The 18,282-nt window shown below is 46.4% G+C and overlaps 1 protein-coding gene across 1 annotated transcript in view; it reads left to right on the top strand.

Moving 5' to 3' along the window:
• LOC124545065 (probable serine/threonine-protein kinase nek3) overlaps positions 1-18,282 on the top strand; it is a 349,235-nt gene that overhangs the window by 264,910 nt on the left and 66,043 nt on the right. The window contains exon 4 of the mRNA XM_047123863.1: positions 2,410-2,695. Within this exon, the coding sequence (XP_046979819.1) occupies positions 2,410-2,695 (286 nt within the window). The remainder of the gene's footprint in view (positions 1-2,409; positions 2,696-18,282) is intronic.

Here is an 18,282-nt window from a genome sequence, read left to right as displayed (position 1 = left end):
ACGCTGTTGACAGCAGTACAGTTAGTCGTTAGGCAATCAGATTATTGTGGTGAAAGTGGACACGCCAGTACTCGAGGAACTCCCACGCAGTGTCAGACCGACAACTGCACAATGCCTCACAATGTGCAGCGTATTCACGGTCTCACGTTGGCTGGCAGTGTGGAAAATTGACATTTTGTCTCTCTAGAATGTGTCAGCATACTGCAACAATAACAGTGATGTGGAAAATAATTTGGATGTTTTAAAAAACATTATAAATTTCTTTTGGAGTGATCCTCGTGGTTACTCCACGATATGTTATGTAGTGAAGGGAGATCGTTAGCTTTTTTTTAAAAAAAAATTGTTCAACATCATCTTCTCTACACTACAGCTTTCTCAAAGTATGTCGAATAAAATACTGGATTTGAGACGCGTAGGCTTAGTTCAAGTGACCCTTGACCTCTGTGTTCCATTCCAGTTCAGAATTTATTAACATCCACGTCAACTAATTTAGATCAGCCTATAGATGTTAGAACGACCACCACTTTACTTTTGGTAAGACAGCACACTTTTTATCTCCATATTTCCGCAACCTTTAAGCATTTTACGGTGGAATTTAAAACGTTTTCCGGAGTACAGGGTCTGTCCATGTTTTGGCACGCTAGCAGGTGGCTCCGCAGCTGCACGCAACGTCCTCCTCACACCCCCATGAGACCAAATGTGTTCTGCACCTTGAGACTCCTCTTCTTAATCTGTTAAGTGTTCTGCAAGTAGTGTAGGGTAGGTGGTAACGCAACCGATTTCTTCCCTTGGAATGAACCCTTCTAGCTTAGGAGCACTTCCTTGACACAGGAAAACACCTGCCTTGATATGTAATCGTAAAGATAGCTGGAAAAACATTCTTGACTTAAAGCCACGTGCTGCAGGTGTATCAAGTGATTCTGAGTTTACGATCTGCCCCTTCCGTCCTATTTCTCCCGTCATTTTGCGTGTTATGATGGGGGTGCTATGCCGGCCCAGGGGTAGATCTTTGGGGCTGGTGGTGGTCCAAGGCACCCCCTAACTGAGCGGACTGTTTCGTTTGAGGCCGGATCCTTATGCCTAATGTCGACCGATGCACCCCAAATTAGTGATTCATACAATTCCACAAAAATACCTAGCCCAATTGGTGGGGATTGCTACCTACGTAGAAATTGTCAGGTTTCTCGAGAAGCTGTAGGTGCTGCATATTTTTCTCTTCAAACCTATACGTAGGTTGTGATCCAGAGTAATTCCTAGGTATACTCGGGTGTCATAGTGATGAATTTCCTACCCTTCATTTTAGCCTCACTAGTTTATTAGTTGTAAACTACATACTTGTGTCTTTTTTGGACTGAGACGGTCCAGATCACAATACTCTCCCTATCTTTGAAGTATGCTGCTTATTTTGACTTTAACTATCTCAAAGAACCTCCCTTGGGCTGTCATAGTTGTGTCATCCACATAGATAAATCGCCTTGCATCTCGAAGATCTGGCTGATCATCTGCATACAGGATGTCCCAGAAATATTGCGATAAACTTTGAGGGATTGTAGAGGGTGTCTTGAGGAACAAATCGAGTAAAGGAACGCGTTTCCGGAAAATTCGTCCAACGACGCTATACAGCGTCGATGTTATAAACGCCGACGCCTGTCACTAGGCTACTCCAGCGGCAGCAAACATGGCTTTGCACGCTAACAGACCATAGGAGGAACGTCTTGTAATGTCGTTTGTTATTCAATAATCGCGCCAGATTGCCACAATCGCCGGTGGAGATAATGGGGCTAACTGCTTTGGAGACAGGCCTTGTTTCTTATGAATGCGATGTTCTGTTCCTAGGGTGGATGACGGTTCCGGACAAGGGTTTCCATCCGAAGTTTATTTTTCTCCTGGAACCCTCTAAAATCTCCAGTGTGTTTCGGTATACCGGAGAAAAATACACTGAAGATGGGAACCCATGTCCAAAACTCTCACCCACTAAGGCGCATCTTCTCTACTGGCGATCGTGACAATCAATCGCGATCACTGGATAACTGCCAACATCGCGAGACATTTTGCCTATGGTCCGTCAGTGTAGAAAGTCACATTTGCTGCTGAAAGGATGGCCTAAGGCAGGCGCTCCTAGCATCATTGGATGACGTTTCTAGACACGAGTTCCCATACTCTGTTTAGTCCTCAAGACACCATTTACAATCCCTCAAAGTTTGTCGTAACATTTCTGGGACACGCCGTAGAAATTGTGGAGAATCGATGACAACGCTCAGCATTTAGATAACCCATTCTTCCGGTTTCTACTGTGACTTTTCTTACCCTGCAGCATTACGTAGAATCATCTGGAGAAAGAGTGATCATTCTCAGGTCGCGGTGTGTTGTGGTATCTCTGGCCTATAGAACGGGTGCTCCCCTCTGCAGGTGTACCAGACGTCGCAGGGCTACTTCGTGGTGACGCCGGAGCGCCGGAGGCGGCGTCACAGCCACAGCCGCAGCCGGTCGGAGGCGAGCGGGGGTGGCGGCGGGCTGCTGGCGGGCGCGGGGGCAGAAGAGTCGGTGCCGCCGCCCACGCCGGCGTCGGGCCGCCAGATGTTGCTGTCCACCGAGGAGGCGCTGGCGCTCGTGCACGGCGAGATGGCGACGCTGCGCGACGGCGACGTCACGCACCAGGCCGTGCAGACCAACCTCGCCGACGTCGTCTGCGGTGGTGAGTGGGCACGAACGTCCAGCTAACTGAAAAAGCTGCTTTTAGGCTACACTGTTTGCCATCAAAACTGCAACAGCAAAATTTTAAGAATTCTATTTGTCTATGTATCACTTGCGCCTTGTCCCGCGGTTACGCAGGGTTGGCCATGGTCAATCGGATTTGGCTTGTTAATTTTAAGGCGTGGCCGGATGCCCTTCCTGCTGCCACCTCAAACCCCCCAGGACGGAATTAGTGTAGCCCAACTGTCTGTGTCTAGTGGAATCCATGAATAACTAAGGCGGATCGTGGGGACCAACCCGGTATTCACCTAGTGGGATGTGGAAAACCGCCTAAAAACCACATCCAGGCTGGCCAGCACAACGGCTCCCGTCGACAATCCGCCGGACGGATTCGATCCGGGGCCGGCGCGCCTACCAGAGTCCAGGAAGCAGTGCGTTAGCGCTCTCGGCTACCCTGGCGGGCCTAGCGAAATTTTAAGAATGTTGCATATTAATTACAGGGGGATGAATACGTGAATAAATTTATAGCTAATCCAATGGTGTATAGTATATGAAAATTCAACACACACAGCTGTCACCTATGGGAGCAAAAATGGATGCATCCTGTCTCAGCAAAAGTCAAACTGAGCTTGTTTCCACATAGACATGTTTGTGACAGTCTGCCTAAAATATAAATTAAAGAGTGACACCAGCTATGACACCTGCTGGGCACGCTGAGGGATGAATGACTGGTGGTGACAGGTAGTTTTTCTTTCTTGTTTTGCTGATCTCATTTTGTTTGTCATTGATCGTTGCATTTGTTCGGGGCAGACGTCGCAGGACACCTGTTCAGGTTCATCGTTAATCCGTTCACTCAGTTTTTTTTATTGCAGAGGGCAGCTAACCCTCTGACCGAACACGCTAAGCTACCTTGCTGATAACCGTGAGACCCAGGGCAAACACTATTAACAGTGTTTTATTGCTCGCGATATATGGCGTAGTGAGGCAGGCATACCTCTCCCCGTTGACCCTGGCTAGGACTGACGAACGGGTGATGGCTTCCGCCTTGTGGTGCTAAGACGGCCCCTCGCTCTGCTGAGGCCGGCAGCCTCTTTAGGCCACGGCCTTTGACGTCAGCGGCGTGTTGTCCTGCAGTGGCGTCCCAGTGGGGAGACTGACCCTCGGCTGCGCACGCGCCCGCAGTGTCTTCGCGTGGGTCTGCTGTGTACGACGCACGGCCCACTGCCCTCGGACAGAACTCGGCCGGCGGATTCACTGTGGCGCCAAGACTCACTAGAAACCCATCGTCTGTGGCTTCAGGCATGGGCGGCAGGTTGCAAAACGGTGACACCAAGTCACGTGAAGGACTTAGTTCAGACAGTAGGCGCAGTCCGGACTCGAACCCGTGGCTGCAGCCTCGCTGTCCAGCGTCGCCCTGGCGTCGTGGTGGTACTATCGGCGTCCGGTGAAGACGAGTAATTCCTGCCTTTCTAAAAAGGAGGAAGGAAGATTGGGTTTACCGTCCCGTCTACATCGAGCACAAGCTCGGGTTGTGTCAAGAAGGGGGAAGGAAATAGGCCGTGCCCTTTCAAATGAACCATCCCGGCATTTGCCTATAACGCGAAAATAACTAAATATGAAAATTCTTTAACCACCAGTTTGACTTTTCCAGTCATTTTATGACGAGAAACGATTCATCTAGAGACATTCAACGTGCTGGTGGTTATAAACAGCATATATTCGCAGAGTGTAGCGTATAACATAAAAACGATCGAATATGAGCTTTTGCTAAACCGTGGAGCGCCTTGCTTTCCGCTTGTGACGTAGGGAGCGTTCTTTATTCCTATTGGTTCTGCTTTACCTGACACTTTACCGAATTATCACACAACTTATTTTATATATCACGTGACGAAATGGTTTCTCAACGAGAAATAGCGGGAAGTGATGTCACAAAACTCGTTGCGCTCCACTTCAGCGTTAGCTAACTCGTCCCGTGTACTAACGGCATAAGTTGTACATCGCTACTGAGAAAATAATGCAGTCGAAATATCTAAGAACGTTTTATGTGTATCATGCTAATCCACCAAAAACTGAACACCGCAAATGGCACCTGATGGTGAAAAGCATCCGAAACGACCTCCCTCCCCCTCGCGCGCAAAAGAAAAAAGTGAGGAGGGAACGAAGCGAATCTTCACAGGATGAAAGGGTTTGTGATGTTATTTCAGTGATTACCACATCAAAGAATTTGGCGGTATGAGGCTAGTTTCCAGCATCAAGTAGCACCCCCTCTGGCCTGGATCCACGCACTGATTTGGTTGGGAAAGATGGCATAAAGCATTTGTATCTGCTCCTTAGAGACGCTGACCCACAGCCTTTGTTACTGATCCTTGATACCCTCGTAACTGGCGCACGGACTGAGATGATGCCCGAGCTGCTGTCGCGCATTTTCTATCAGGGACACGTCTGTTGATCTCGCTGGCCACGGGAGGAGCTCAGCATCACGAAGACAGTTCATAGAGACATGTGTCTTGTGTGGACGAGGATTGTCCTACTGAATAATGGCACCACGATACGAGGGGTAACACATGAGGTCGCAGGATGTCCACCACATACTGCTCATCTGTCCGAATTTCCTCAATTATTAACAGCCGTGGCCTCAAGTCATATCCGATGTCTCCCCACACCATGACATAGGAGTAACACCGCTCATCCATCCAAAACAGTGGAAGAATGAGACCTCTCCACTGGTCAGGACTGTACTCGCCTGAGGATCATCTGCGGTAGCGAAGAACCGTGCGATGGCATTGGTTAGCATTCCATGCATCGCAGCCATGGCACCATTCCAAACACAGCTCAGGGAACTGTAATTCCATATTCCGGATGCTGCTGGTCCCCGACCAATGGTGCGGGATGGCAGAGTGTGTTCCAAGGAGTCCATTACTCGTTCTCGGGTAGCATGCGCAAATGTGAAAGGGAGTGTAATGTACTTGGTGCGCAATACAGCAGTCCTTGCTGCTTGTGGTCACGTTGCCGACCGGAACTTTGACGATAAGTATGCTTGCCCTCTCATTCCCATGCAGTCCAACATCGGGTCACTGTCGCATCTGAATACCCCACAAATCTGGATACTTCACAGTTAGATCAGCTGGCCAATTGGAGACTCACAACGAGGCTTCCTTCAAATTTCATCAGGTGTTGATAACGCCGTGTCGCACCGCTACGCAGCGTCTCCGTGCGACCACTCAACATCTGAGGCTGTTCACGCTTCTTTTATACACGTTACCAGGCCAAGTAACAACACGAAACACGAACAACACTCATGCACTCTGGACATTCTGTCACAGAGAACTGAAAATCTAATCATTTACATACCCGCCAATGGAGGGTACGAAGTTCCATTAATATCAACCACGTCCACCGGGTCATTCACCTTCGTTGTCCAGTAGTACATTTCAAAAATAATTTCTCAGGACTACTTGCAACTCACCCAAAACATGTACGCCGTCTGAAGATCACTTTAGCTGTGAAACCAAACCTGGCAGTACGGTTGTTACGGCTGGAGCTGCTCAGTGACCCAGTTAATCAGCGATCAAGTCGTAGTTTCCGACTAATTGCTGCCCCTCCTTTTATATCTCCGATGCTTCCGTAGTCAGTCTGACTGAACTAATATACTTGTTCGGATAGCTCAGTTGTTAAGAGCGCTCCCTGTCAAAACCGAAGGTTTGGCTCATTGTCAGTCCCACATTTGTAATTTGTAAATGTTGGTTCAGCTCGATAAACGCCCTCAAGGAGGCTGGTGTTCGTCCTTAGTTTGCCTAGACAGAGATCGCACATAGCAGGGAACCTCAGCCGTTCCACCAGGCTTACGTCATCTTTAGCGCCAGCTAATGAGAGCTTACATAAGACGCCTACACTGCCGTTAACGGTCGACGAGAGTCAGTGGAAATCTGTTCCGCTGCTGTATTTTCCTCTAATGTCCGCTTCGCTGCAGCGGACATGCTGGTAGGACGGTTAGAAAGTGCCGTGTGTCTCGTGTGGCCGCTTCGCCAAGGTCGAAAGATGTCTTGGGGGATGTTTCTTTGGTATTACCGTCCCTATTAGCTAAATCCCACTGGCGGATAAAAGCCAGTGAGATATGGGAGGTACTTCTTCTCTCTAGTGTGCGAATATATCGATGAGAGTACTTGCAATAAGGATAAGGGGACTGAGGCGGTGTGTCGTGCAGCATCTGAGGACAGTTACAAAGCGCAGCGAGTGAACCTAGCAGCTGCAAAAAGCGGAGGTCATTCGTCGGACAGATGCAAATAGTTAATGCCTATTGGAGGTCCGCCCAGGCTTTGGACGGATAGCACTAAACACCTACGGTTGGACGATTTGTCTGAGGTAGCGGTAAGAAATAACGAAGGGCGTTCAATTAGCATTGCAGCACTTTCTTTCCTCGGTTATTTCAGTTGAAAACATGCAGTATTTGTTGTGGGAGATCGTGGAATAGTTCCGCTTCAGCTCCTATAGTTTCATGGAGTTCTGATAGGTGGCATCGCAATACGTACATCTGTAACGGAGGTGCGTTCCGAGCAGAGAAATGTCACTGAAATTCTTTTCGAGGAAAACCAGAGTATCACAGATATTCATAGGCGCTTACAGAATGTCTGCGGAGGGCTGGCAGTGAACAAAGGCACGTTGAGTCGTAGCGCGAGGTGTCTCTCATCATTGTAACAAGGTCGCACAAGCCTGTCCGATCTCTCCCGTGCCGGCTGGCCGCACACATATTGGAACGACTTCAGCGTGTCCGTCGCCACAGAAATGCAAACGGACTTCTCCTTCCCATGACAACGCGAGCATCACACAAGTCTGTGCACACGAGAGGAGCTCGCGAAAATTCATTGGATTGTTCTTCTTCGTACATCCTACAGCCCGGATGAAGCACCTTCCGACTTTCATCTGTTTGGGCCAATGAAGCATCCACTCCGCGGGAACCAGTACATGGATGATGGACAGGTTATCGATGCAGCAAGATGAGTCAACTGGCTCTGAGCACTATGGGACTCAACTTCTGATGGCCTCAGAAGTTAGAACTACTTAAACCTAGAACTACTTAAACCTAACAAACCTAAGGACATCACACACATCCATGCCCGAGGCAGGATTCGAACCTGCGAGGCGGGGCGGAGTGGCCGAGCGGTTAAAGGCGCTACAGTCTGGAACCGCACGACCGCTACGGTCGCAGGTTCGAATCCTGCCTCGGGCATGGATGTGTGTGATGTCCTTAGGTTAGTTAGGTTTAAGTAGTTCTACGTTCTAGGGGACTTATGACCACAGCAGGTGAGTCCCATAGTGCTCAGAACCATTTGAACCATTTTGATCGAACCTGCGACCGTAGCGGTCGCGATGCAGCAAGACTTTGGCTGATAAGTCGACCAGTAGAGTGAAACATGCAGGCATACACGGCCTCCCAGCAAGGGTTTTGTAGCTAAAAGAGCGAGGAATAATATAGTATATTGGAATCTCGAATAAGACCAACCAGCTTTGAGCAAAAATGTGTTGCTTTACTTATTGGAGGCCTCTCGTATACACACAAACCTTTCTTGTGCGAATCTATTAGTGAAAATCAGATTCACTAGTGTAGCTCCAGAGATTATCCTTCAGACAGAGACACAAACATACGCCGGAAGACTTTAAATTATAGGGTGCACTTCAATAAAACCGAATTAACTGCGGGTACGGATTCCTGATTGGAAATAAAGGAAAAAGGTTCCGGACGGTGTGCACACCGTGCAGTGACAACAAATGATCCCGGAAGACAGCACAGGTCTGCATCGCATCCACGTCACAACAGATGTTCAAAGTGGTCTCCATCGAAGCAGTTTTCATGCAGGATACACATAATCGTACTTTGGCTTACACCATGCTGGCGGACACTTGCCTGGATTTTGTACTACGGTTCGTCTCAATATCATGTACAACCTGGTACTCCAAATCTGGTGTATCCACATTTCGTTGTCTCCATGCACGTTCGTCTCTCTGAAAGGACACATGATCACACAAACTCCCAAAAGAAGCTTGAAATATTGTGTAACGCTGTTGGTGTCTATAAGGGTACTTGTTTTGGTGTAGCCGTGCTGCCTCTCGACCGTTCACATCTGCTTGGCCGTACACAAACACTATCTCAGATTGTTCCAGACACGAATACCGGACTATTCTGCTGCTTACAGTACGCCGCGTCAGTCATACAGCTTGTAGCCCACAAGGAATACACGGTTCGTGGTCAGAGGATCGTTCATTTCTCAGCGACATCTAATGTGGCAACGATGCGTCTCCGGCATTTCCGGACACATATTCATAGGATTTTTTCCCCTCCATTTCCAGTCAGGAATAAATCCCTGCAAATGGCTCAAATGGCTCTAAGCACTATGGGACTTTCCATCTGAGGTCATCGGTCCCCTAGACTTAGAAGTACTTGAACCTAACTAACCTAAGGACATCACACACATCCATTCCCGAGGCAGGATTCGAAACTTCGATCGTAGGAGCAGCGCGGTTCCGGACTGAAGCGCCTAGAACCGCTCGGTTACAACGGCCGGCACATCCCTGCAGTCTGTCGGTTTTATTATTGTTCACATGATATAAATATACTGCTAATTTCAGTGTGTTGCAGAATTATGCTCGCGTTTCATGGAGTTTATGGAAAACAAACATCCACTGGACAAGAATCAGCATGGATTCCGAAAACAGAGATCTTGCGATACTCAGCTAGCCTTGTCCGTGCGTGAGATCCATAGCACCGTATACATACGTGCACAGCTTGAGTCCTTGTTGCTTGACTTCCGGAAGACTTTCGATACAGTCACGCACTGTTTAGGGAACAAAATAGGAGCGTAACGAGTATCGGACCAGATCTGCGGCTCTATCCAAGACTTTCTTGCAGGTAGAACTCAATGCGTTGCTCTCAATACAACAAAATCGGCAGATGTAAAAGTGCTTTCGGTAGTATGCGACGAAGTGTGTGATACGACAGATACTGTTTGCAGTCTGTACAAGTGATCTAGTGGATAACTTCGGAAGATCCATGAGGCTGTTCGCAGATGGTGCGGATATGTTCAACGCCAGGAGGCTGTAGCGAACTGCAGGAAGACCTACAGAAGATCCACGATTGTTGCAGGATCTGCAGTTGACCCAGGACGTGAATAAACCTAATGTAGTAAGCAAAAATTGGCGAAGAGATCCACGTCTGTACGATCACTATGTTGGTCACAAATCATTGGAAACAGTAACACCAAGGAGCAGCCAAATACTCACATTCGAACTCATATTCATGAAAAGAGTGGCGAGTTCCGTAAGATTACCATCACAACCTAGAAACAAACAATAAAATGATTGTGATTCTTGCGCCGCTTCCTTTTTTCGGGGTATGTGCATTGGCGGAAAGCTTCCGTATTCAAGCCGGAACCGAATAGTTGTCAGCCAGAGATTGGTGTCGGAAGGTAGTGATCTCCAGCAATAGGAAATTGCAGGTGCCGAGAGGCTCGCAGACCAGGCTGAGCAGGCGGCCGGACACGGCTGATCGCGCCGCCATTGTTTTCGTCAGACGCTGTTAGGCAAGGGCCGCGTCCGAGCCGGCCAGCAGGTGCTCACGGCCGACTAAACATATTGTGACGTCACGCTATGCCGGAATACCGGCAAATCCGAGCAGCCGCCGCTGTCCTGCGCTTCGTCAGTTCGGCGGGGGGGCGGGGTCACAGTTTAACATCTCGCCGGGACAGATTGCTGCAGACGAAGCGGAGCGCTACACGTTCGCGACCGTAGGCGCAAATGTTAATATTCTACTAGTCCCGTGGTTGCGGCTACATCACAAACACACACACACACACACACACACACACACACACATACAGTGTGATTCAGCTGCCCCTGCATTTTATGTAACCTGCAACACCTTCAAAAGCTACATGTAGGATTTTCGTATTCTCTCGCCCGGTACGCGCGAACTATTAATCCTACAGAAAATGAGCAGAGCCTTTTTGTACGAAATTTAATGGAGTTAAATTTTGTACTGGGATACATTTTCGCTTCAGGCCATGATTTCCGAGTTATCCAAGAAAAGCGTGTTTCAAGGTCACTCTTGAACATTTATCTCGAACAATTTTATAACTACGGCCTCTAATGTAAATGCATCCCAATACAACATTTAATTACATGAAATTACTTAACAACATAAAAGCTCCTACAAAAAGGTGTCCTATTCATCTTTTTTCTGTAGAACTAACAGTTTGGACGTAGCGAGGGAGAGAGCATGAAAATCGTGCATTTATATTTGGAGGCAGTGCGGGTTGCATAAAACTGGGAGACTATGAATACGAAACAGCGTGGGAAGCTGTCCAATGGAGTGTCTTTGCTCTACGACAATTCCCCATCTCTTTCTGCAAGGGACAGCATGCGCAGACGCTGCTTCTTTGGGCAGTTCCGTGGCTCTTCCTCTTTCCTCATACGAAGAAACTGTTACGTTTCAGGCGTTTCCAGAATGTCGATGAGCTGATCTTTCCAGGAGGAACGTTTACTGAACAATTAAAATGCAGAGTTCTACAAACTCCATCTAGTCATCCATTGTTGAGCAAAATGTGTTGCATTGACGGATGAGTATTCACAGAGTTGGTAGGAAAAGAAACAGAAATGAATGTGTAAGATATAAACTGGGAGCCGACGATTTCCCTGTTTTTGTTTGTTTGTTTGTTTTTGAACATAATTAGAACCGCACATGATTCATTGTTAGTTCATTACGTATTTTACATCCTTACAGAATATAATCTGCCTTTTTATAACCGGCCGCGGTGGCCGTGCGGTTCTTGGCACTTGAGTCCGGAACCGCGTGACTGCTACGGTCGCAGGTTCGAATACTGCCTCGGGCATGGATGTGTGTGATGTGCTTAGGTTAGTTAGGTTTAAGTAGTTCTAAGTTCTAGGGGACTGATGACCTAAGATGTTAAGTTCCATAGTGCTCAGAGCCATTTGAACCATTTTTTTTTTTTTTTGCATTTTTATAAGTATACATCTTTTATACAACCAAAGCAATTACTTTTGATTCAAGTATAGTTACTTGCACAAACATAAGAAAATATTAATAATTATTGTTGTTATTTTGTACTGAGTAGAACGTTTTTCATCATGATCAAAGGCAACAGTTTCCTGTTATTACCGATAAAAGCGAAAGTTGTTTATCAATAAAAGAATTATGTGTTATATATCTTTGACGAAGTATTAAAGCGAAGTTCGATTTTTTGCGTTACTTTTTATTTTTACGCTTTTGTTGAGTAAACTGCGTTTTCTAGAATTACATAATAAATTTGTACTGCATGCTTTATTTTTACTACAACTTCGTTCTTCTTCTCGTTAAAGATCGACAATTTTCGAATAAAATAGCAATTAAACTTCGAAAATTAAAGTTTTATATAAATACTGTTTATTCTTAAGTACCAGGCCGGAGGATAACTATGTAGAACAAAAATATTTCGTAGTTTACCTTGCCCTTTATATATCTTCACTCAGTTTCTAGACAGTTCACCGCTTCCGGTTTTCAGGGGCACCTAGTAAGACATTCATTGCATACGTAAAGAATGCGATCGTTATGAGGTAATGCCCGACATGTATGCACTCGCCCACCGTAGAGATAATGTGAGTACGACCTGAACTGAGCAAAGCTACCAGGAAAACTACCGTAGTGTACGCTTACTTATGGTAGTCTACGGTAGTATTACAACTGTCTTGGTAACAGATGGGTGCCTGTGGGAGCTGCGACGTCGTAGCGTGAGCAACACGCCCGCGATGGCGCCAGCCAGATATCAGGCGGAGATCGCTTGATGGGCGTAGCAAGTGCGCTGCATCGCTGATAAGGTCGGCCTGGCTTTTGCACAGGCGCGACATTTCGAAGCGCAGCGGCTTCGTGACGCGGCCTGCGCTATCGCGACCGCACCCGCCGCTATCTGTGGCGGCCCGTCACTTCAGCCGCCTCCATCTACCAAGCGCGCGTGGTCCGTCAGGCGCCAACAGCTGCATCTGGCGTCACAGAAGCTCAGCACAGACACATCTTATTCTGCTGAGAAGAGAGGGGGCAAGGGCTGCAGCTGTCGACTTGTGCATTGGAGAAAGCAGTGAAGGAAGTGAATGGAAGATTCCATAAAGGGAAGCAGTAGACACGACGTGAACCTTTTCACTAGCTTTGGAACATGTGCGTCCCACGATAGGTTATCAAAGTAGTGGCAGTAGGCTGCATGTTGATGCTATGTACAGTGCGCAACACAAATAAAGTGTCACATTTTTGAAACCCCGCAGTTGTCTCCCATTGCTACGCAGGAGTTTGGAATTTGGCTTTAAGTTGCCCACAACCTTTCAATGTAATGGTGCAAAAGTGTGGCGCCCTGCGATATCGCCCCCGGGCTAGGCGCAGCGAGACGTCGACCCACGCGAATAAACGGCCAGAGCTCAGGAGTTCGTGGGGGTTAATGATGGCACACTGCCACCAAATTTCACTACACTTCGCCTCAACGCCACCGTGAACGCGTCAAACGATGGGAAGCTAGTCACGCCACCTGTTACCCACATTTCACCCAATCGTTAAACGCCTACGGAGACCAGAACAGCGTCATCCAGCGTTGAAATCACTCTGGTTTCTTATGGATGGCCGAGAAAAACACTTCGTACACACCGCCGCTCAGGTCGACACGAATAGGCGTTAGAAAGTGGCATTAAGGATATTAATGAAACCACACCTCCTCTAGGGGCGTTCATTTTCACATTTCGCGCTCGAAAAGACAAAAAAATGCGTGTGAAATCTTATGGGACTTACCTGCTAAGATTATCAGTCCCTAAGCTTACACACTACTTAACCTAAATTATCCTAAGGACAAACACACACACACCCATGCCCGAGGGAGGACTCGAACCTCCGCCGGGACCAGCCGCACAGTCCCTGCCTGCAGCGCCCAAGACCGCTCGGCTAATGCCGCGCGGCTCGAAAAGACAGTTTGCAGCGCTATGTACAACTGGACGACGTTTTTAACTAATTTTGCCTCTGCTGACACCCCCCTCCCCCTCCTCCATATGACGACACAGTGCTATTCTAAGGACACCGCGGTTCTCCAACTCCACTGAACGTGATATGACCCCTTTAGAGTGTAGCGTGACCGCTAGTTTTGCTTTGGTATACAGGCTCGAACCACAAGGGACCCGCTCAAAACCATTCGACGAAATCTGAACGTGATCCGAAGTACAAGAGATGTTTATGTTTTTTCAATCGTTCTGTTTTGCACCATTCTGTGGCGTGTGCACGGAGACATGTGATACTGACACACACGTGAATGCAATGGCAAAGGATCCCACTAAGATTAATTTTAATAATCAACAGCCTCAGTTGTACCGTTTACCTATAATTTACCTAGGTTTCAGTCGGTATAACCCAACCTTCTTCAGAATAACAGTAACTACCGTTGTCCATAGTGGACATCATCAAGCTAAAACTTCAAATCCATAAATTATCGTCAGACTATAAAACTTATCTGGAACTGCCTCGGCGCATCGCGAAGTGGGGCCGAGGTAGTTCCGGATAAGTTTTATAGTCTGACGATAATTTATGGATTTGTAGTTTTAGCTTGATGATGTCCGCTATGGACAACGGTAGTTACTGTTATTCTGAAGAACGCTGGGTTATCCCGACTGAAACCTAGATAAATTCTATGTAAACGGTGCAACTGAGGCTGTTGAATATCAAAATTAAAATTAATATTTATACAGTTGCTGACAGGGCCGCGAAATGTTGAAGATATTTAAGATCCCACTAAGATCCCCCCCGCGGCTCCCAAGTGCATAGGTGCCACTCGAGCATCTTCGTTGGGCACTTAACAAGTGTGACTGTACAGAGATACTCATACACCGATCTCTTCCTGCAGGCGAGACATCAACCCGCTCCGCACTACTGCATGCTGGCTGCATACGAAATCAGAGGGGTGTCGAAACGATTGCCAATCTGACCGGTGGGAAGAGAGCAGTAGATGGATACCTCTGTACAGTCATTTTTAAAGATTAAGTACAAATTTCGTCGAATGATTCTGAACGGATCCTAGTGGCTCCATCCTGCGTACCAAAGCAAAATTTGAGGTCATGCTTCAGTCCAAACAGGTGAGATCACGTTCGTTGGGTTAAACTCCCGCGATTTAGGCACCTCTGGGCCAAATTTCAAATTTCGGCGTCGCAGTGGGGTACCATTTGCGGGGTTTAAAAAAGGTGACCCTTTAATTGTGTTGAACACTGTATATCAGTACCCCAGTGGTAAGGGGAAGCGTCCTAATGATCTGCAAAATTCTTATAGTTACAGACTGCACCTTTAGGTTGTGCTGTTTTCAAGATTCATTTTTAGCCCTCTGCTCGCTACATGTCTTGCCGCAAAAAATAACATTGATTGATTTTCTCATGCCACTTGCAGAGCAAACTATTTCACTGGGACAGAAAGACGCCATTGTCAAAAGAAAGAGAACTGTTAGAAACCCAAGGTGAAAGAAGGAACAGGTGCGCAGGATGTGCTAATACAGAGGAAAAAATCCAGAACAAAGAACGTTTGTACCATGTGTCAAACTGCTTTGTGCAAGAAATGTCTCGCACCGTATTCAAAGTAGGAAGATCGAAGTGACTGTCACATGAGACGTTCGAATTTGCTTGTAATGATAAAGAACTTGTCATCTGGAATATTCTGACAATACGTCAAATATTTGCTAGCATAACTACGATCCAACAGCTTTTCTGAAAATATACGTGGTAAATCAAAATACTGGCATGACCGTTTACGTCAGTGCCACTAGGACATAGAGGTTCCACGTCAAAATACCAGTGGAACACATTCTGGATTATTCGTAGTTGCCTCCAGGGTTTCATTTAGATAACTACGAGGAATACATATACATGATACATAACAGTGGATAGAACATCTGTCCAGGTTTCGATTCGTGATATGCGTCCTCACAGTTTGTAGTAATAGACGGAAAGTCATCGAGTGAAACAGAAGTAATATATGGCGTTCCCCAAGGAAGTGTTATGGGTCCTCTATTGTTCCTGATCTATATTAACGACATAGGAGACAATCTGAGTAGCCGTCGTAGATTGTCTGCAGATGATGCTGTCATTTACCGTCTTGTAAATTCATCAGATGATCAAAACGACTTGCAAAATGATTTAGATAAGATATCTGTATGGTGCGAAAAGTGACAATTGACCCTGAAAAAAAGTGCGGATTTAAACACATGAGTACTAAAAGAAATCAGCTAAATTTCGGTTACACGATAAGTCAAACAAATCTGAAGGCTGTAAATTCAACTAGATACTTAGGGATTACAATTACAAATACCCTAAACTGGAACGATCACATAGGTAGTATTGTGGGTAGAGCAAAACAAAGACTGCGATTCATTGGCAGAACACTTAGAAGGTGCAACAGGTCTACTAAAGAGACTGCTTACACCACGCTTGTCCGCGCTATTCTGGAGTATTCTGTGCGGTGTGGGATCCACATCAGGTGGGACTGACGGATGACATCGAAAAAGTACAAAGAAGGGCAGCTCGCTTTGTATTATCGCGAAATAGGGGAGATGGCGTCACAGACATGATACGTGAATTGGAGTGGCAATCATTAAAACAAAGGCGATTTTCGTTGCGACGGGATCTTCTCATGAAAGTTAAATCACCAATTTTCTCCTCTGATTGCGAAAACATTCTGTTCGTACCCACCTAAATAGGGAGAAATGATCATCATGATAAAATAAATCAGGGCTGGCACAGAAAAATTAAGTGCTCGTTTTTCCCGCGCGCCGTTCGAGAGTTGAACGGTAGAGAGACAGCTTGAAGGTGGTTCATTGAACCCTCTGCCAGGCACTTTATTGTGAATAGCAGAGTATTCACGTAGATGTAGATGCAGATTTGCAAGAATAAGAGACAGGATGACAGAAAATGTATTAAGACATAGAGGAATAACGTCCATGGTATTATTAGAGGGGACTGTAGACAGGTAAAAACTGTAAGGGGAGTCAGAAGTTGAAATAAATACAACAAATAATGAAGGACGTAGGATGCAAGTGTTGCTTTGAGATGAACAGTTTGGCAGAAGAGAGGAATTCGTGGGGAGCTGCATATAGAATGTAAGAACGCCGATGACTGCAGAAAAAAATGATGTTTATGAACTATCAAGAGTTAAGCGTCTTAGCTTGACCCTAACCAGACCGGTAATTGCTCCGAACCACTAGAGATGGGCGATATTTAAGATAACCATTAAAATACCGATGTTGTTGAGTAGTATCTGTACTTCGCATGCTGGACGCTTTAAAATATTTAAGATGGTGGAAGTCACCAAAATAAAAGCAATTTTTCGTCATTCACCTCATGTTTGGACAGTCGTGAGGCGACTACTAAGGTTTTGTTGCATTGCTTTGTTATTGCCGTTAAAATTTCAGTAATTTTAAAATATCAGAACCATTTTTGTTTTGTTTCTCTCACATGCAGCATTCAAGTTGTTCCGTGTCACAGCAGATTACTCACAGATACGAGTAGCTCTGTGTTATAAGAATATTAGTCGCACACAATCCAGGCGGACTTGGTGAAGTTTCATAGAGTGTGGGCGCAATGAAGCTGGCCCAGAAAATATTTCATGCACCTTGAAGTAGGCGACACTAGCAGGTGGTGTAAGCCGGGTTGTATGAAATATTTTCTGGGCCAGTTTCATTTCGCCCGCCCATGAGAAAACTATCCCTGTTTATGGAGGAAATGTTCTGTGGAAACTGCTAGAAACTTGTTGGAGATAGGCCAAGGAGCGTGTCGCGTTAGATACACCGGCTCCCGTCGGATCACCGATGTTAAGCACTGTCGGGCGTGGTTGGCACTTGGATGGGTGACCATCCGATGACGCCAAACGTCTGTCGGTATCGCGGCGCCTTCCGAGGCCTGTTTGGATAGAATTTAGTTTTTGCTGGAGACTGTGTAGTGACTGTTTGCGGTGATGTTTTTTTATTCTAGTACTTGAATCTTTCTTTTGAAAATTAACGGAATCAGCATTGGTTAGAGATGTAGGCACGGCGAGAAATTTTGCCCTATTTTGCAAGTGATAGTGAGCTCGCGACCGTTATTTAGACTGACAGTATTGGTGTAGCAACGGGAATTCCACTGTTAAATGCAGATGAGAGAGCGGATAGGTGGAAAGAATGCATTGAAAGCCTCTATGAGGGCGAAGATTTGTCTGATGTGATAGAAGAAGAAACAGGAGTCGATTTAGAAGAGATAGGGGATCCAGTATTAGAATCGGAATTTAAAAGAGCTTTGGAGGACTTACGGTCAAATAAGGCAGAAGGGATAGATAACATTCCATCAGAATTTCTAAAATTATTGGGGGAAGTGGCAACAAAACGACTATTCACGTTGGTGTGTAGAATATATGAGTCTGGCGATATACCATCTGACTTTCGGAAAAGCATCATCCACACAATTCCGAAGACGGCAAGAGCTGACAAGTGCGAGAATTATCGCACAATCAGCTTAACAGCTCATGCGTCGAAGCTGCTTACAAGAAAATTGAGAATGCGCTAG

This window comes from Schistocerca americana, chromosome 8 (genome assembly GCF_021461395.2).
Source record: "Schistocerca americana isolate TAMUIC-IGC-003095 chromosome 8, iqSchAmer2.1, whole genome shotgun sequence".
Classification (NCBI taxonomy): domain Eukaryota; kingdom Metazoa; phylum Arthropoda; class Insecta; order Orthoptera; family Acrididae; genus Schistocerca; species Schistocerca americana.
The sequence above is the reverse complement of the archived record's forward strand: the minus strand, read 5'-3'. Positions and strand labels throughout refer to the sequence as shown.